The sequence below is a fragment of the Pristiophorus japonicus genome, chromosome 16, assembly GCF_044704955.1.
Source record: "Pristiophorus japonicus isolate sPriJap1 chromosome 16, sPriJap1.hap1, whole genome shotgun sequence".
Classification (NCBI taxonomy): domain Eukaryota; kingdom Metazoa; phylum Chordata; class Chondrichthyes; family Pristiophoridae; genus Pristiophorus; species Pristiophorus japonicus.
Window position 1 is genome coordinate 65,670,424 of NC_091992.1, and position 20,705 is coordinate 65,691,128.

The 20,705-nt window shown below is 45.2% G+C and overlaps 1 protein-coding gene across 7 annotated transcripts in view; it reads right to left on the bottom strand.

Moving 5' to 3' along the window:
* LOC139226561 (protein CASP-like) overlaps window positions 1-20,705 on the bottom strand; it is a 578,052-nt gene that overhangs the window by 177,967 nt on the left and 379,380 nt on the right. For all 7 annotated transcript variants that reach the window (XM_070857406.1, XM_070857405.1, XM_070857403.1 and 4 more), the window contains exons 9-12: window positions 16,167-16,215; window positions 15,177-15,281; window positions 8,503-8,691; window positions 6,504-6,562 (exon numbers count right to left, since the gene is read on the bottom strand). In XM_070857406.1, the coding sequence (XP_070713507.1) occupies window positions 6,504-6,562; window positions 8,503-8,691; window positions 15,177-15,281; window positions 16,167-16,215 (402 nt within the window). The remainder of the gene's footprint in view (window positions 1-6,503; window positions 6,563-8,502; window positions 8,692-15,176; window positions 15,282-16,166; window positions 16,216-20,705) is intronic.

Here is a 20,705-nt window from a genome sequence, read left to right on the forward strand (position 1 = left end):
AAGATGCTCCTTAAAACCTGCCTCACTGCTCTAATACCTCCTTATATGGATTAGTATCAAATTCTGTTTGATAACACTCCTGTGAAGCGCCTTGTGACATTTTACTACGTTAAAGGTGCTATATAAATGCAAGTTGTTGTTGCTAATGCCAATTTATTCTTAAAAATAACGTCATCTCATGTACTACTTCTTGGCTTCAATAGCAACAATGCAAAAGTCAACCTTCAGAACTTAATTTTAGCCAAGTTTAGTTTTATTTTTAGTTCCCAGAAACAGTTTAAACACATGCAAGTATAAAAATCTTGGGTTAGGCATTTTATAATGTTTACACACGTCCATCCACCCCCTTCTCATCTGGCTAACCAAATAGCAGGAGGACTCTTTCTCTCCCAAAACTCAAAAACCATGTCTCCATCCAAAGAACATAGATATAACACATTTTCAAAGCAGGTAACAATCTGGAAATACTTGAAAGATATGGTTCCAAGATTCAAAACATACCTCCAATAGGCTGGCTCACTGCCCATTACACCTTTGTTAAACTACAACTACACCACACAAATACTTCACTCAATATTAAATCTGCATAAGCACAACATTCCACAACTGCTCAAAAGGCAAATGATGAAATGAACTGAAGTATTTCCTGGCACTGCTTTACATCTCAAGCTGAACGGGTGCCATCTCAGAATGAAGAGCTTCATATATTTGCACCTTCTACTGAGAAAGAAATTACAATAAATGCAAGCTCCTTCAATAAGAAGTGGAGAATTTCAGTTCTTTTTGGAACTGCGTACAAAATTAGAACAAATAGAAGTTAATTTTCTGTATATTATTTATACTTATCACCGAGTATCATAAATAGAGTATTGTTACCTGAACATTAAAAAAACCTCACTACATACATGTCGGAACAAACCATCACCTGGTCTAATTTGGATATGCTGCTTTTTTCAAGTTTTTTTCATTTGCCAGTAAACTTTTGAGTTATTATTCTCCACCAATAACCCACACGATTCACCTGAAGTTACTACTCCGCTGAAATACTATACATGAGCAGGGCTGTGTGATTTCAGCCATACGAATAAGCAGAAAATATGGATCCCATTAAGTAGTTAAATTGCTCCAATTTAATTTAAATTGTCTTACAGTAATTAATGTTTATGAATGCAAGAATCATTACAGACATTTATCTCTATTAGCAGATACTAATAACAGCTTATCTCACTACTTTATAACAGCACCCTGTTTGCAAGTAAAATGCTGTTCCTGGTGCAGAGCACTAGGCCAGCAACGAGAAAGGACCAATTTCTGGATAGTTGCAACAGAGAGGGAGCTGCTTTGTTACCAAGGCACCAGGAACCGGCCCAAACCTTTCACCACAATGTCAAGGGGGAAAGTAGATTTCAATGTAGGAACAGTGGGCCTTTTTGTTTTTTAAAAGAGGCTTACTTTTTACCTGATAAAACACTGAAGCATTTAGAGTTTCTCCTAACTGGTTTAAATTAGTAGTATCACCATGACAGTTTCATAGGCCAGCACATCTGAAAATATTTTAACTTGCTTCTGGAAAGTGAACTGTTAATAAAAGAAGAAAGAGTAGCTTTGTTGAGCTGTAGGACAGGTGGAGCTGTATAATTATAGTGGGAGCAGACCTTTCTCAGTGACTTCAGCAACCAGACTAAAGTACAAAATGAAAAGTAACACGGTGGAGAAAGACTGAACTCCCCGAAGAACAAGCCTTGAGCTACTGTGGGCTTGAGTCTGAAATCTCTGAACATTTTCCATATTCCATCTCAAGACTTTTGTGCGTGAAAAATGTAAACTGCTGAGCACTGTTAGTTAAAGTAAATTGCTGCGCTTGTCAAAACACTGCTCCAAAGCTGCAGGATACAACGTTTTGTTGAAATCCTCAGTACTAACCAAAATAATCCATGAAATGTCACATGTCAATTCATTTCATTTGTGATAAATTAAAAGGCAAAGTTCATTATACTGAATTTAAAGTGATTACATTTTACTTCTGCACTGACCAGTCTGTCAATCACAATGTCACAGTGTACACTGGGGATCAGAAGTAACAGTGACCTTTTAGGTTTAGATTCACTTTCTTAAACAAACATAGAACTCTCTCATGTTCTAGAACATTTCAGTGAGAAACATAAGTAAATTACAGAGTAGAAAAACATTTTTTGAAGAAGATGATAAGTACTGTAAACAATCTTTAGAAGAAAAAGTATGGTCTATTCTGGTGGAAGGGCCAGTTATATTTTTTCTGTTAGATAGAATACACTGCCTTAAGGTTGGTGAAAGCAAATTCAAAAGGGAAACGGATATATACGTGAAAAGGATAAAAATTAAGGGCTACGGGTAAAGAAGAGGGGAGTGGGACTAAATTGATCGCTCCTGTAAAGAGCTGGCACAGTCATGATGGCCCAAATGGCCTCCTTCTGTGATTCTGTAATTCTACAGTGACTGCAGTATAAATAATCATATGGTAATAGAGCTTTACAACAATAACCTGTATTTATATAGAGCCTTTAATGTAGTGAAATGTCCCAAGGCGCTTCACAGGAGTATTATGCGATAAACATTTGACACCGAGCCACATTAAGTAGAAATTAGCGCAGGAGACTAAAAGCTCCTAAAAGGTCAAAGAGGTATGTTTTAAGGAGTATCTTGAAGGAGGAAAGAGAGGTAGAGAGGCGGAGAGATTTAAGCAGGTTGTTCCAGAGCTTAGGATCCAGGCAATAGAAGGCAAGGCCACCAATGGTTCAACGATTATAATCAGGGATGCTCAGGAGAGCAGAATTAGAGGAATGCAGACATCTCGGGGGATTGTGGGGCTGAAGGAGATTACAAAGATAAACATAAACATAGAAACATAGAAAATAGGTGCAGGAGTAGGCCATTCGGCCCTTCGAGCCTGCACCACCATTCAATAAGATCATGGCTGATCATTCAACCTCAGTACCCCACTCCTGCCTTCTCTCCATACCCCCTGATCCCTTTAGCCGTAAGGGCCACATCTCAACTCCCTTTTGAATATGTCCAATGAACTGGACTCAACAACATTCTGTGGCAGAGAATTCCACAGGTTCACAACTCTCTGGGTGAAAAAGTTTCTCCTCATCTCTGTCCTGTATGGCTTAGTCCTTATCCTTAGACTGTGTCCCCTGGTTCTTCCCCAACATCGGGAACATTCTTCCTGCATCTAACCTGTCCAGTCCCGTCAGAATTTTATACGTTTCTATGCGATCCCCTCTCATTCTTCTAAATTCCAGTGAGTATAAGCCTAGTCGATCCAGTCTTTCTTCATATGTCAGATGGGGGGGGGGGGGGGTGAGGCCATGGTGGCGTTTGAAAATATGGATGGGAATTTTGAAATCGAGGCGTTGCTTAACCGTAAGCCAATGTAGGTCAGTGAGCACAGCAGTGACGGGTGAGCGGGACTTGGTGCGAGTTAGGACACAGGCAGCCGAGTTTTGGATCACATCTAGTTTACATAGGGTAGAATGTGGGAGGCTAGCCAGGAGTGCATTGGAATAGTCAAGTCTAGAGGTAACAAAGGCATGGATGAGGGCTTCAGCAGTGGATGAGCTGAGACAAGGGCGGAGACGGGCAATGTTACGGAGGTGGAAATAGATGGTCTTAGTTATGCTGCGGATATGTGGTCGAAAGGAGGAACATCTTCTCTCAGAGGGTCGTGAATCTTTGGAATTCTCTGCTCCAGAGAGCTGTGGAGGCTGGGTCATTGAATACATTTAAGGTGGAGATAAACAGATTTTTGAACGATAAGGGAGTCAAGGGTTATGGGGAGCGGGCAAGAAAGAGAAGTTGAGGCCAAGATCAGATCAGCCATGATCTTATTGAATGGTGGAGCATGTCGAGGGGCCAAACGGCCGACTCCTGCTCCTATTTGCTATGATGTAAATATGACACCAAGGTTGCGAACAGTCTGGTTCAGCCTCAGGCAGGAGTTGGGGAGAGGAATTGAGTCAGTTTCTAGGGAACGAGAGTTTATGGCTTCAGTCTTCCCAACAGTCAATTGGAGAAAATTTCTGCTCATCCAGAACTGGATGTGGGACAAGCAGTCTGACAATTTAGAGACCGAGGAGCGGTCGAGAGAAGTGGTAGTGAGGTAGAGCTGGGTGTCGTCAGTGTACATGTGGAAACTGACACTATGTTTCCGGATGATGTCGCCAAGGGACAACATGTAGATGAGAAATAGGAGGGGACCAGGGATAGATCCTTGGGGGGGCATCAGAGGTAATGATGCGGGGTTGGGAGGAGAAGCTGTTGCAGGTGATTCTTGGGCTACGATTAGATAGATAAGAATGGAACCAGGCGAGTGCAGTCCCACCCAGCTGGACGATGGTGGAGAGGCGTTGGAGGAGGATGGAGTGGTCAACTGTGTCAAAGGCTGCAGACAGGTCGAGAAGGACGAGGAGGGATAGTTTGCCTTTGTCACAGTCACAAAGGATGTCATTTGAGACTTTGATGAGAGCCGTTTCGGGGTACTGTGGCAGGGGTGAAAACCGGATTGGAGGGATTCAAACATGGAATTGCGGGAAAGACGGGCACCGATTTAGGAGGCGACAACACGTTCAAGGATTTTGGAGATGGGTCGGTAGTTTGTAAGGACGGGGGGGGGGGGGGGGGGCGGTCGAGGGTTGGTTTTTTTGAGGAGGGGGTGATGACGGCAGATTTGAGGGAAAGGGCGACAGTACCTGAGGAGAGAGAACCGTTAACAATGTCAGCTAACATGGGGGCCGAAAAAAGATGTTGGGTGGTCAGCAGTTTGGTGGGAAATAGGGTCAAGGGAGCAGGAAGTGGGTCTCATGGACAGGATGAGCTTGGAAAGGTCATGAGGGAAAATCGGAGAGAAACTGGAGAAAGATGTGAGGTCAGGGCTGGGGCAGGGGGCTTTCTCAGAGGAAGTTTGGCCCGGTGGACTAGGAGAAGGAAGGGGAGAGGCGGCCGAATGGATGGTCTCGATCTTAGAGACAAAAGTCCATGAGCTTATCACACATTGTCAGAGGTGAGGGTGGAGGTTGGGGAGAGGGGTTCAAAAAGACGGGTAGCAATGGAGAATAGAAGCCGGGGTTTATCTTTGCATTCTAGAATGATCGTGTAATAGTGAGCAGTTTTGGGAGCCGAGAGCAGGACCCGATAATGCTTCATGTGGCCCAGCCAGATCTGGCGATGAATGGTTAAACCAGTTGTCCGCCACATCCGTTCAAGTTTGTGTTCTTTGGACTTAAGGGAGCGAAGATGAGGGCTGTACTGGGGGGGAATGGCCAGGGTGAGAGAGAGTAATTGTTTTAACAGGGACTAGGGCATCAACGGTGGAGGTGAGGGTGCGGTTCAGCCGATCGGTAGCTGCAGAGGTGTCACAGTGAATGGAGGGCTAAAGGCTGGATGGTTGGGAGTTGATAAGTGCAGTTGTCAGAGAGTCAGGAGAGAGCTTTTTCCAGGGCTGACACAGAAGGAGGCAGGGTTGGGGGGGGAGGGGAGGGAAGGGGGATGTGGGTGGAGAGTGATACGAGGAAGTGGTCAGAGATAGCCTTATCTGCAATTGACATATCAAAAGTAGTGAGGCCTCGAGAGATGGGCAAGATCGAGGGCTGGCCGTGAATATGGGTTGGGGAGTTTGCATGAAAGGAGAGATTAAGGGAGGACAGGAGGTTAGTGAACTCAGAGGAGAGTGAGAGCATGTTGAATTGAGATGGAGGTTGAAATTACTGAGGATGAGAAGTCATTCAGTGCAGCGGCAGAGGGAGGAAAGTAGTGAGGAAATATCGGTAATAACAGTTTTGTGATACTTGGGTGGGCAATAGAGAGCGAGAATTTTAAATGCGAGGAGAGGGAAGTGGGATAGGGTGAGATGCTTAAAGGAGGAGAAAGTGCCGGAGGAGTCGGGGGACAGACTAAGGTATGATTTGCTGATGAGAGCCACACTGCCACCATTTTGGATACTGCCTCATCCAAATTGTGGCTCATCAGAGCCGCTGGAAAATGTGCACATTTAACAGAACTATCGATCAAAGAAAGGAATGAGTAAGGCTCACAGAAACAACGTTCTATTGATATGAAAATTATGAAATACATTTTTCAGGAGGTAGCTACAAAAGTGCAGATCTCTCCTCCTGACAACATCCCAAATCTAACCTCACCCTCCAATGACATTCACCTTCAAGGTTACCCTGAAGGACAAGTCTTGGCCAAGTCATCTGTGGAAGGTCCCAGGGGAATCTATGGAGGTAGACTTCCATCCCACACTTCTCAAGTGCACTCTTGGAAGATCTTTGAGGAACAGAACTATTGGTTTGGACTATACAGTTCTCCTCACCAGGAAGGTCTGATTCCATAACCTTAGGAGAGGGAAATAAGCCAAGTAGTTTTCTACAAATATAAGTGAATGACAACTGAAGTTTCATGCCAAGAACATCGCTTTTAACATGCACCAAAAAACAGAAACTCCATCTTGAATCAACACTCACCTCAGCTCTTTTTTAACCTCTTCATAGTCAGACTGTCCTTTTAGCTTTGCCTCTATTTGCTTCAAAAGAGACAGAATGATTTATAAAATGTAATAAACAAAACACAGTCCACTAAAACAGTGCAATCATTTAGTGTTCAGCCCAACAGCACAAAAAGGAACATCCTGCAAAACTCACCATCAGGTCAATCAGATAACTTCCTGATTAACCTCAAAAACGCTATGCAAAATATTCCTATTGCAATCATACAGTCATCATCCCCTATTTCCTAAAAAAACCCTACCTTTCAATGAGGTAGGAATAATTTCTCATGTGCGCAGTTGAAATGATGCGTAACTTAGAGCACGGGTTCCCAAGCTGTGATACGAGTAACCCTCGGGGTATGGGAGACATCTCTGGCGGGTACGCGGTTGTCTAATGGTGGATTTCATTTATTAATTATTTTATTTATTGCATTTTTATAATAGGCTATTCAGATGAAGCTTTAAAACTCTGGGAGTGTGTTATATAAAGTAGTTAATTTAATTCAAGCTGTACCAATGAGACCAGATACACAGACAATGACGTACACAGCCCTCACCTCCAATCACTGTACACGCCCAAGTTTCCACATGATTTGCGCCTGATTTTTAGGAGCAACTGGTGGAGAATGGACTATCTTAGAAATCGCAATTCTCCACATTTTTTTTCTCTGCAGTTCTAGTCAGGTAGAACAGTTCTACTTTGGAACAGAATTTTTTCTTCAAAAGGGGGCGTGTCCGGCCACTGACGCCTGATTTCAAAGTTTCCACAGTGAAAACGTACTCCAAACTAAAGTAGAATGGAGCAAGTGAAGATTTTTGTAGAACTGAAAAAAACCTGTTCTACACATTAAAAAATCAAGCGCAGGTTACAAATTAGGCGTCCAGAACGAGGTGGGGGGGGAGGGGAGGGGGAAGGGAACTCATTAAATTCTACAATAAATCCTTATTTATACTTCTACAAATATTATACAAATAAATCCAACCTGAATAAACATTTATAAGCAAAGAAAAGATTAAATAAACCATCTTCCTACCTGTGTGAAAGTGCTTCAGGCACGGAGAATTCTACAGTCAGTCTGAGGCGCCTGTTCTTCCCGCTGGGGGGGGGGGGGGGGGGGGGCGCCCGTTCTGCCCGCGGGGGGGGAGGAGACAGTGAGAAGGATGCAGTGAGATGTGCTGATGGCAATGTGCTTTTATTAAAAAAAAATTTCAAAAATTAAACAGCTACAAAGAACTACAAAAATGGCCGAGTGCCAATGTTTTTTTCACACTGAGCATGCGCGAACGCTCCAACGCGCAGCGTTGCCGGCAGGAAAAAAACTAATTTAAATAGTACCCGCCCCCTCCCACTTAGTAGCCCCCCTGGGCGCCGCGCCAGGCAGACAAGGAGCTGCAGAACGCTCCAGAATCACGATTTTTTTTTAGGTGCCGTTTTAGGAGCGAAAAACGGGTGCCCAGCTCGGAGGGGCGCCCGTTTTTTATCGTGTGGAAACTTGGGCCCTATATGTCTATTATAATTAGTACATTTTGTGCAATGCTTGGGCAGGAAAAGGGGTTAAAATATGAAACCTGGTCGGGGTACACAGGCAGCTGGTAGATCTGGAAGAGGGCACGCAATAAATCAAGGTCGGGAACTCTGGCTTACACAGCTCCCTACCTGAGCTGCAAATTCTTTAATCCATGTAAATTATTTGGCCTGTCCAGCAATGAACCTCTGTATCAGCTACACTCCACACCACAATGCTATGTAGTTGCTGACCCCAATCCCTCTAATGTTTAAGTGTCTGTCTAATTTCAACCAGAAATGTAACCCTGGCATAGCTAGACAGATGCAAAAGGAATCTGTGAATTTGCAAATAAGGCAAGAAATCATACATGCATCAGAAATTACAGGTTAACAGCATGGTCTGAAATCTGCCACGAGTACATAAATTTTATAATGCCTATAATCTGGAAATTGAGAAGTGTTCTCTTACCTTGAGTGTGCTGTTCTTTGCAGTGAGCTGCTGCTCGAGCTGTGAGACCTGACTTGCTGAGGTCTCACGGAGTTTGGTCAGATTTGCCTGCAACCTCTGCACGTCCTCAACTAACTGCATGATCTCACGGTCTTTCGCTGCCAATTCCACCTCCAGACTTGATCGTGTTAGCACTTCTATAGCTTGTTCCTAATAAACAGGATCCAGAACTCACATTTTGTATGTTCCTTTTCTAAAGTGACTTTTAAATCATACTAAATGCTGCATCTTTGGAGGAGGTCAAGTCTTTATGCTTGATTCATCGATATTAAACAGAACCACTTCAGACAGAAGAAATATTAACAAATTCATCCATTACTACAGCCCTTCAGTTTATAGAAGTGACCATGAATTTGCAAAAATATCTTCATTCTTCAGGAGTGGCAATTTATAACACATTTACTCTTTAGGATAATGTTTCTGCAGTTTAAGTCTCGAAAGCTATTTGTACATTATCTGTCCTCTATCATATTGCAAACCACCTTTTTTGTTCTTTCCTCCCCAAACACACCCCCATCCATCTTTTCCATGGCTTGGTACTTGCCTAAAAACTTTTAGGAGCCTAAATTCGATATGACCCGAAAATAGGCGCGGAGATGGCAATGCATCTGCCCACACCCATTGAAAGCAATGCAGGTAGCACATGAAATTCATACTGCCTGCTAATGAACATGATTGCAGCGCTCCATAGTGTAGAGGACACGCGGTCTGCTTACAGGAGTGGTCAGTGATGCTGAGCCACAGAGAATATCTGGTGTAAAATCCCATAAACTGTGACAGAGACACTGTAGCAGTTCGGCTGTGAATTCATGAGGAAAATAATTCAAGAACCATCTGAATTTATTATTTGTTTTACTGCTGCTGGTTCAGCACAATCAGACGTGATAAACCAGTCTTTTGATTATGCCAGTGGGAACTGTAGGTTCTCTGACAGGTTTCAGGGATGAGGGGATTGTTTCCAACACCTTGTGGGTTTCACACGTATTTCTATCGTGGTCCTATGGGTTTCCTGGGGTTTATTTTTAGAATGTAGAATGTGAGGATGGGATCAGCACCATGCAGCAGGTGTTTCTGTATTGTATCATAACTGCAGCTTTATTCCAGATCTGACCTCCTTGCTGCAAGTATTTCTGACCTCACCGTAAATGAGCAAGTTCTGCTGCAAAGCAAAGGAACGAGGCAACAACTTCAGATTGGAGCTACATCCAGAACCAACACTAAGTTCATAAAGGAAATAAGAGCACTTCAGTGATTTGGGGAGTAGGAAAAAGTGTGTTTCGGTCATCTGGGCAAGAGAATTTCATCAATGTGGGAAGGACAGAGCGTCTGTGATTGGGGACAGGACGGGATGGGGACAGAGTGTGTGTGATTGGGGGGGGGGGGTGGTGGTGGAGGAAAGAGAGACAGAATGTCTGTGATCGGGGGGGGGGGGCGCGGGAGGGAGGAGACAGAGTGTGTGTGATCGGGGGGGGGGGGGGTGGGAGACAGAGTGTATGTGATCGGGGGTGGGGGGGGAACAGAGTGCCTGTGATTGGGGGGGGGAGGGGGGGCAGGAGAAGAAAGGAGACGACAAAGTATCTGTGATCAGGGTGAACGGGACAGGGGACATAGTGTCTGTGATATGGGGGAGGTGCAGAGTCATCTGCAACACTCCCATATCTAAGGAGGATTGTGGCCAAAGCCTCTGCAATTTCCACACCTGCTTCCCTCAGCAACCTAGGGTGCTACCCATCTGGACCGGGTACCTTGTGTGCCAGGAGCGATGCCAACCTTTTAAATACCTCCGCTTCTCTAGTGAATACAGATGCAAGGTGCTCAGGTAGTGCCTCAGCCATGCCCTCTGCCTCAACAAGATGATCTGCTTTTTGGGCACTAATCGGCCCTATCCTTTCCTTTGACCCAACCTTTTACTACTAAATATTTATACAAGACTTTTGGGTTCTTCTGTATCTTAACTGCTCATCTATTCTCATACACTCTCTTTGTCCCTCTTATTTCCTTTTACATTTTTCTCCTGTACTTTTTGTATTCAGCTTGGTTGTCTACTGAATTATGAACTTAACATTTATCATAAGTCTCCTTTTTCAGTTTCATTTTAATCTCTTTTATCCTTAGTTATCCAGGATGCTCTAGCTTTGGATGATGCCCTTTTTTTCCCCATTTTTGGAATATGTCTATTCTGTATTCCTCTTTGAAGGCCTCCCATTGTTCAGTTACTGTTTTGCCTCCCAATGTTTGATTCCAATCCACGTGGACCAGCTACCTTTTCAACTCACTGAAGTTTGTCCTCCTCCAGTTAAGTATTTTCATGCTTGATTGCACTTCGTCCTTTTCCATAACTATTCTAAAGCTGATGATATGATCGTTGTTCCCCAAATGCTCCCCCATTGAAACATGCTTCTCTTGCCCCACTTCATTCCCCAGAACTAGATCCAGCAATGCTCCTTTCCTCGTTGGGCTGCAGACACACTGATCAAGTGTTCTCTTGTACACATTTCAGTAATTTGCCCCTCTTTGCCCTGAACACTTTTACTCTCCCAGTCTATGGCAAACATTTAAAGATCACATGGATGAACTTCAACAATTGTACATCCCTGTCTGGAGTAAAAATAAAATGGGGAAGGTGGCTCAACCGTGGCTAACAAGGGAAATCAAGGATAGTGTTAAATCCAAGGAAGAGGCATATAAATTGGCCAGAAAAAGCAGCAAACCTGAGGACTGGGAGAATTTTAGAATTCAGCAGACGACAAAGAGTTTAATTAGGAGGGGGAAAATAGAGTATGAGAGGAAGCTTGCATGGAACATAAAAACTGACTGCAAAAGCTTCTATAGATATGTGAAGAGAAAAAGGTTAGTGAAGACAAATGTAGGTCCCTTGCAGTCAGAATCAGGTGAATTTATAATGGGGAATAAAGAAATGGCAGACTAATTGAACAAATACTTTGGCTCTGTCTTCACGAGGGAAGACACAAATAACCTTCCTGAAATACTATGAGACCGAGGGTCCAGTGAGAAGGAAGAACTGAAGGAAATCCTTATTAGGCAGGAAATTGTGTTAGGGAAATTGATGAGATTGAAGGCCAATAAATTCCCGGGGCCAGATAGTCTGCATCCCAGAGTACTTAAGGAAGTGGCCCTAGAAGTAGTGGATGCATTGGTGATCATTTTCCAAAAGTCTATCGACTCTTTGTATCAGTTCCTATGGACTGGATTGTAGCTAATGTAACACCACTTTTTAAAAAAGGAGGGAGAGAGAAAACGGGTAATTGTAGACTGGTTAGCCTGACATCAGTAGTGGGGAAAATGTTGGAATCAATTATTAAAGATGAAATAGCAGCGCATTTGGAAAGCAGTGACAGAATCGGACAGGATGGATTTATAAAAGGGAAATCGTGCTTGACAAATCTTTTGGAGTTTTTTAAGGATATAACTAGTAGCGTGGACAAGGGAGAGCCAGTGGATATGGTGTATTTGGACTTTCAAAAGGCTTTTGACAAGATCCCACACAAGAGATTGGTGTGCAAAATTAAAGCACATGGTATTAGGGTAATGTACTGACGTGGATAGAGAACTGGTTGGCAAACAGGAAGCAGAGAGTCGGGATAAACGGGTCCTTTTCAGAATGGCGAGCAGTGACTAGTGGGGTGCCGCAGGGCTCAGTGCTGGGACCCCAACTATTTACAATATACATTAATGATTTAGATGAAGGAATTGAGTGTAATATCTCCATGTTTGCAGATGACACTAAGCTGGGTGGCGGTGTGAGCTGTGAGGAGGAGGCTAAGAGGCCGCAGGGTGACTTGGACAGGTTAGGTGAGTGGGCAAATGCATGACAGATGCAGTATAATGTGGATAAATGTGAGGTTATCCACTTTGGTGGCAAAAACACGAAGGCAGATTATTATCTGAATGGCGGCAACGAGACCTGGGTGTCATGGTACATCAGTCATTGAAAGTTGGCATGCAGGTACAGCAGGCGGTGAAGAAGGCAAATGGTATGTTGGCCTTCATAGCTAGGGGTTTTTAAGTATAGGAGCAGGGAGGTCTTACTGCAGTTGTACAGGGCCTTGGTGAGGCCTCATCTGGAATATTGTGTTCAGTTTTGGTCCCCTAATCTGAGGAAGGATGTTCTTGCTACTGAGGGAGTGCGGTGAAGGTTCACCAGACTGATTCCTGGGATGGCAGGACTGACATATGAGGAGAGAGTGGATCAACTGGGCCTGTATTCACTGGAGTTCAGAAGGATGAGAGGGGATCTCATAGAAACATATAAGATTCTGACGGGACTGGACAGGTTAGATGCAGGAAGAATGTTCCCGATGTTGGGGAAGTCCAGAACCAGGGGACACAGTCTAAGGATAAAGGGTAAGCCATTTAGGACTGAGATGAGGAGAAACTTCTTCACTCAGAGAGTTGTTAACCTGTGGAATTCTCTACCGCAGAGAGTTGTTGATGCCAGTTCATTGGATATATTCAAGAGGGAGTTAGATATGGCCCTTACGGCTAAAGGGATCAAGGGGTATGGCGAGAAAGCAGGAAAGGGGTACTGAGGTGAATGATCAGCCATGATCTTATTGAATGTTGGTGCAGGCTCGAACGGCCAAATGGCCTACTCCTGCACCTATTTTCTATGTTTCTATATTCGGATAATTCAAGTCCCTCATTATCACTACTCCAGTTCTTGCATCTTTCTGAAATTTGCCTGCAGATTTGCTGCTCTATCTCCCTCCCACTATTTGTTGGCCTATAGTATACACCCAGCAGTACAACAGCTCCACCTTCTATTGTTCCTTGATTCTATTCAAATAGATACATCATGGAACCCTCAAGTATATCACCTGTTTCTAGTGCTGTAATCTTTGATCAATACTGCCGCTCCATCTCCTTTTTTTCCCTTATGTTCTTATCTTTCCTGAATACACTGTAGTCAGGAATATTAAGTGTCCATTCCTCCCCTTGCTTGAGCTAGGTCTCTGTTATTGCCACAATATCATAGTCTCATGTGGTGACTTATACCGGTAGCTCACTAACCTAATTTAGCACGCTCCGTACATTTACGTGTACATGTGCTTGAAACCCACCTCAGACTGCCTTGCATTGTCCTGCTGTCTGATCCCTCCTATATCTGAACTATTCTTTACTCTAATGCTATTTGCCTCTCCGAGTCCTCTGAGTACCTTGTATCTATTCTCTAATATTTCATCCTGGCAACCCGCGCGTTGTCAAATTAGTTTAAACCATCCCCCACAGTTCTAGTTAACTGCCCGCGAGGACATTGGTGCCAGCCCTGTTAAGGGGCAACTCATCCATCTTGTTCAGGTCTCTCCTGCCCCAGAACAGAGGGAGGGAATGTCTCTATGACCTGTTGGGAGGGGCAGAGTGTATGTGTGAGCTGGGAGGGTGCAGAGTGTCTCGATGCTGGGGGGGGGTGGGGGGCAGAGTATCTTGGTGCTTGGGGGGGATGGGTTGGGGGCAGAGTGTCTGTGTGAGCTGGGAGGGGGCAGAGTGTCTGTGTGAGCTGGGAGGGGGCAGAGTGTCTGTGTAAGCTGGGAGGGGGCAGAGTGCCTGTGTGAGCTGGGAGAGGGTAGAGTGTCTGTGTGAGCTGGGAGGGGGCAGAGTGTCTGTGTGAGCTGGGAGGGGGCAGAGTGTCTGTGTGAGCTGGGAGGGAGCAGAGTGTCTGTGTGAGCTGGGGGGGGCGCAGAGTGTCTGTGTGAGCTGGGAGGGTGCAGAGTGTCTGTGTGAGCTGGAAGGGGGCAAAGTGTCTGTGTGAGCTGGGAGGGTGCAGAGTGTCTGTGTGAGCTGGAAGGGGGCAAAGTGTCTGTGTGAGCTGGGAGGGTGCAGAGTGTCTGTGTGAGCTGGGAGGGGCAGAGTGTCATGGTGCTGGGGGGGGGGGGGGGGAGGTGGTGTGGCAGTGTGTCTTGGTGAGCTTGGGGGGGGGGAATACGAGGGGCAGTGTCTCTGTGGAGGTAGTAAGCGAAGGGAGGTGTCTCTGTGGAGGTAGTTATTGGGGCAATGGTATTTGGTTGAGTTGCATATTACGGAGCAGCTCAAATGTTGCATTTCTGATCATTTTCTTTTTAGACTAAATATCCGTCATTTTTGAAGTAAAAAAAATGTTTTTGGCAATGGAGCGTTTGGAAGGAGCATGTACAATTTTACATTTGCTGCAGGACGGATACTATATGGTTTAGAAAAAAGGTTTCAGTGAATGAACTCAGACTAAGCAGCCTGTGCCTGAGAACTATGGGGAGTGCAGTCAGTATATATTCTAAAATTGGAAAACCAGGCATCGGGATCAAGGATTGCAATGGCACAGCAATTACTTCCACGATTCATTTCCTTTAACACGGGCCTTGAACAGATCAATGTTAACGAAACATAAAGGCACATTATCCCATGTGGAAGTTTGTGTCCTTATTTCAGCCTCACTGTTTTAAGTTACATCTTAATCTAGTTACCACCTTTTCAAAATCAGTTCAAGTACACAACCAACATTGGTTGGTTAATCTTCAAGGTATGCTTCAAATTGACCTGAAATTAATAGGTAGACAGTTGGAAAGTGGATAAGACAGCTCTGAAGTGAAAAATGTGTTCATCAGTCAACCCTTCCTGTGATTCAGTCTTTAATGCCTTACCACATCAGGAGCTTTCTGAATCTGAGTGGCCAGCTGCAAGGATTTGTTAGCCGAGGAAAGCTGCTCTCGTAAGGCCTCTGCCTCTCTCTGAACCACCTCTGCCCTCTGAGGACCCGGGAAGAAAAACAAAACGTATTCATTCAACAGCTGACAAATTATACAGGCCCATTAATCAATTTCTGCGTCACTGACTATAACAGATTTTCCTTAACAGTCAACCTAATAAATGTAAAAAGAAAATACTGAAAGTGATGGATATTCATTTTAAACAGTACAAGGAGGAAATAATTGAGTGATTATGACAGTAATTTAACGCCAGGAGCAAGGAATCCCTGCTGATATTAATGTTACAGCTCAGTGAGTTTTTCAGACAGAACAAAAACAAGTGGAACGAGATACTTTTATTCAATTTCTTTTTCACAGATGAGACCAAAGGGGATTTTCTTTTGGTATTGGGGGGGGGGGGGAGAAAGGAAGAAGATGTGGGGAGGGGAGGGGAGACTCGGGGAGGGAAGAGGAGACACGGGGATTTGGAGGGGAGACGCGGGGTGGGGAGACTCGGGGAGGGGAGTTGTGTGGAGGGGAGACGCGGGGAGGGGAGGGGAGATGCGGAGAGGGGAGGGAAGATGCGGGGAGGGGAGGGGAGATGCGGGGTGGAGAGGGGAGGGGAGGGGAGGGGGCTCAAGGGGAGGGGACGGGGAGACTGGGGGAGGGGAGGGGGCTCGAGGAGAGGGGGGAGCGTCTTTGAGGGGAGGGGGCAGGATGGAAGCAGGTGGGAGGGGATGGGGTGGGATTGAGGGTGAGCGGGCGGGATTGGACGGGATCGAGGGTGAGCGGGCGGGATCGAGGGGAGGTGGCGGGATCGAGGGGAGCGGGCAGGATCTAGGGTGAGCGGGCGAGTGGAGAGGGGCGAGTGGGGAGGGACGGGTGAGTGCAAGAACAAAATCATTAGCCAAAACACTGAATTATAACCTTCAGAAAATCTGTTACCTGATTGGCTCGTTCCAGATCTGTCATGATCATTTCAATTTCATCTGCTCTGTAACAGATTCAAGAAGAAAGCATGGGAATTAAAATCCAAAACTCAGTTCTGATATGTCCGTGCAATATAAAATCCTCGCTCCAATAGGTTTCTTTGATAAAGAAATGTCCTCAATATATTTCGCTCGAGGAAACATTTAATCCAGATGTTTTGTTGTTATATACCAGATAGAAACACGCTTTCACATCTTTTTCCCTTTCATTCGGCTGTACTTAGATGCCCAAATTACAGATGCAATTGCCGAGTTGGTTTCAGACCATCTCCAATTCGTGACAGTTTCTCTCACAGGTTCTCTTCTCCATTATATTGATAAAGAAAATCTTTTGAGGTCAGCGACAGTGCAGTTCCAGCAGCAGCCAATATGGATTGTGTACTGCGAGCTCGAAGTTAACTTTAGAGAGTGTAAAGTATATTACACAGGGGAGCACCAGGAACTAAACAGCATTACACCAGGGGGTTAACACAAAAGTGCATCACCCAGGAGACATCAGTGCCGGAAAAACACTGCTTATATACAACTTCTTCTGGTTCTGACTCTTCAAATCCAACAGTAGTAGCTAGTTCAGAAAGCATGGTCAAACCAAGAATCGGGCTTAGCTCTGCACACCTTAACCTGAGCCTGGTCAAACTGAAAATATCAGCCAATAGCTGCTTTAACGGGCCAGGTGACTATTTACATATGGGGTTATCATGTGACTGATTACCATTCAAATAGGTTGGCAATTAATCTCAGCGCTCTAACAACTAAATGCCCAAGTTTTGAGATGCAAGACTACCACGTTCATTTGATAAGCAGTCATAAAAACATAACTTCAGTTGGGACAAGTTGAGACGGCAATGAAAAGGTATACACGCTGTCGCTATTTGCAGAAAGCAGACACAAGAATTCAAATTATAACTTCTCATTTCCATGGCACTAGTCAAATCATACTTCATGTAGATATTTGATGGCATAAAATGTAAATATCAGGTGTTCGATTAAGATTGATGTTTATTATCTACCATAATTCTGAACTTTCGGACATAACTGAACAGGTCAAACAAGTGCACATTTCATCCAGTTTGACAGATAAGGCATCGTCACATATTCCTTTGATTCAACATTTCGACACACCCAATGCATATGGCCCAGCAACAGAACATATCGGCCAGTCCTTCCCTAATATCACAAATAATGAGGCAGTATTAGTGTTAACGCAAAATGATACAACCCTACATTCACACCGGTAATTAGATTCCCCCCAAGTTAAATTGCATCTTTGTTAAAAGTTTTGTGAATAATCCCAAATCTGGTCAGTGCCACGATGAGGCATTGGCTGTTTTTTGTTTCTATACTGCCCTGGCTTTACTGGCAAAGTAAATCCTTGTGCACTTGGTGCAGTTGAAAACTCTTAAAATCTGTTTGTAGTTGGCAGCTGTGTTGTGTTCTTCCGCTGTCACTACACAACAAAATATACCTTACAGTATCCTGCACTTGCCGCCTTCTCTTTTCAAAGGCTCTCATTGTAATCAGATGTTTTTCTCATTTAGTAACGGTGACAACCATGCTTTCCTGCTGTAGTCCACAGCCACTGCTCCTTTCATAGCCCACATTTCCAGAGACGCCAAGCATTATCACTCAATACATAAAAATATTGTTTTTGCGGCATGAAAACTGAAGCATGCAGCTTGAAATGTGTTGGTGTTGTATGATTTTAGTAACAAATGCCCCCAACAGTTCTCAGCGATGTTACCTTATTCGAGATGGGTCAGCGAGGTGAACGGAAATAACCATCCCAGTTACCTCAAAGAGGAACAGGAAGGATAAGTTGGCACTGGACAACCAAGCCAGTCTGTAATTCTCCACATAACAGTTATGTGTAAAATTGCCAATGTAATCTCTCCTACCAGCACTGCTGGAATGTATATACACTGTACAAGGATTATTTTAAAGCAATACACAGAAGAAATATGTCAGCTATCCTCTATATACTTTTACAAATGACATTCAAATTCACCAATATATTTCACCATCATCCCAACTCACAACATGAAGGAACCCCAAAGGTATGGCTGGTTTTTGAGTTTTTTTATAAAGGAAACATGCTAATATTGACCTTTCACATTTCTAAACATAATCCCTTTAGACCTGGAAGCGTCTTTTAGAGTTAAAGCAAACTTTTCCCGTTGTTGACTGTTACACTTGCTGTAATGGAGGACTGAAGCTCCCTCGGTCACAGCTATAGCAGGTAATCTTCAACAATATAAGTCAATATTCATTTACAATGATGTTATTTTAACAAACAAGATATTCAGCAACATATTCCATTCTCATTCTCCATTTTCACTTCATTCAACTCACCAAGAACTGCTCTCTCCTCACCACACAAACTGCATTGAAACACATCCAGCGGAACCATCCAGCGCGCACATATCTGGCAGACAATTGATCAACTGGAAACCACGTCTCCTAAATTGATTTTAAAAAATTAAGCCTTTCTATTAACGGCCAATAATATAATGGCTGTATCAATGCATTACAAATAATCTTGCAACTAAAACACTGACCCTACATAAAAATTATTTTTTAAATAATTTCTATTCAACAAAATAAAAATTCTTGGGGATTCAATTTTCCCCAATTATTTGTGCCGCTTGTTTGGCGTGCACCGTTTTTTTGGGAGTAAATTAAAATCTCCAAGTTTCCACAAAGTTTCTGCGCCAGCGTAATTCACTTAAGTAGGATTTATTTAGGCTATGATTTTTTTTACCTCAGTGGGGGTGTAACATGCCACCCGCGGCAATTCTGGCCATTTAAGCAAGGTTGGCCAACTCCGATTTTTTTTTAAAGACTGTGTATGTGACCGCTCTGAAAAACCTTCTGGGCAGTTAACAAAATCAGCGCAGGTAAGCGAATCGGCGGAGAAGATCCAGTTCCACGGCCGGGACAGCAGCGGCCGGATTGGGGGGGCGGGGGGCATTCGGCCTGGGCTAGGAGCGGCAGCGGCTCCGGGGGAGGGAGGCCTTTCGGCCTGGGCTAGGAGCGGCAGCGGCTCCGGGGGAGGGAGGCCTTTCGGCCTGGGCTAGGAGCGGCACTGGGCACGGCAGGGGGAGGGCTTTCCAATTCTTACAGTTTACAGGGTAGACTTTTGGCACAAAGACTCTTTAATATTTTCATGTTGGTAAGCTGCTGCCTTAAATAGCTGCAACGTGCGAGGTGCTTGTGCAGGTTGCTGCGAGCGGCCAGAATGTCTTGTATGTTTCACTTTCCAGCCTCAGCCCGTAGTGTGTCCCTCATTACCCTGGCAACCCCATCTTTTTGGTGCAGATCTTAGGCTCCACACACAGAGCTTTAGGACAATCTGTGCCGGGCCACATTCACAAGTTCAAACCGGGAAACTTGCAACTTTTTTTTGGTTAGTTGGGCGCAAAGAAATCGGCCGTAAGTCTTCAACTACGCCAAAACTTTGCAATGTGGAAAATGGAGCCCTTGATCTTAAGTGTTTGTACTATACTAAATCAACCAGAGACGCTGGCCTGTGTCGCCTCCTGTGCTGCAAACACACGGAACAATTCTCATGTAAGTATTGTTACATCAAAAACACATTGCAGCATTGATTTTGGAGTTTATACATTTTTTTTTAAATCAAAAAATAAAACAAACAATTTAAGTAAAAATCCTCTTTACTGTGAGGAGAAAAATCGATGTCCTTCATCATCACTGCATTACTATCCTGGAACTCCCTACTTATAGGGCCCAAGTTCGGGCCGCGCCTACAACGGCGCAACCGCGACCTGGACGCCCGTTTTTCGCGCCACAAAGTGTGCCTAAAAAAAACTTCCAGATTCTCCGGCTCCCTGCTGGTCCTCTGGAGCCGGGCGCGGCGCAGCACGTCCTGGGGGAGGTGGAGCTAGGCCCCTGCGCTGAAAACAGTACCGGGACCTCTGCACATGCACGCTACAGTGGGCGCGCATGTGCAGTAGCTCTAGGCGCCCAAAACTGTGTGGGAGGGGCCTGAAGCACGCAGCCCCTAGCCCTGGCCGAATGGCCTCACTGGGGCTGCGTGCATAAGGCTGCCTCCCAAGCCCAGCTCCTGCTTCCTCCCGACCCAACTCCCACTTCCACCCCGCACCCCCCCGACCCGACTCCCGCTTCCCCACCCCCCCCCCGCCCCGCCCCCCGGACCAGCGCCCCACCCCCCCACCCCAACACCCGACCTGACCTCCCTCTCTCCCCCTCGACCCAAACCGAACCGAACCGAACTCCCTCCCACCACACCCCCAACCCGACCCGCGCTCTCTCTCTCCCCCCCGCCCCCAACCGGACCGGACCCAACCTGACCTCCCTCCACCGACACGAACCGACCCGACCTCCCTCTCCGCTCCCCCCCCACCCCCCGACCCACGCTCCCCCGACCCGACCCGCACTCCCAACCCCGGACCCGACCCAACGCCGCCTACCTGTAAATCTGGTGCTGGGGACGTTCCTTGCCCGACGTCTAGGGCCC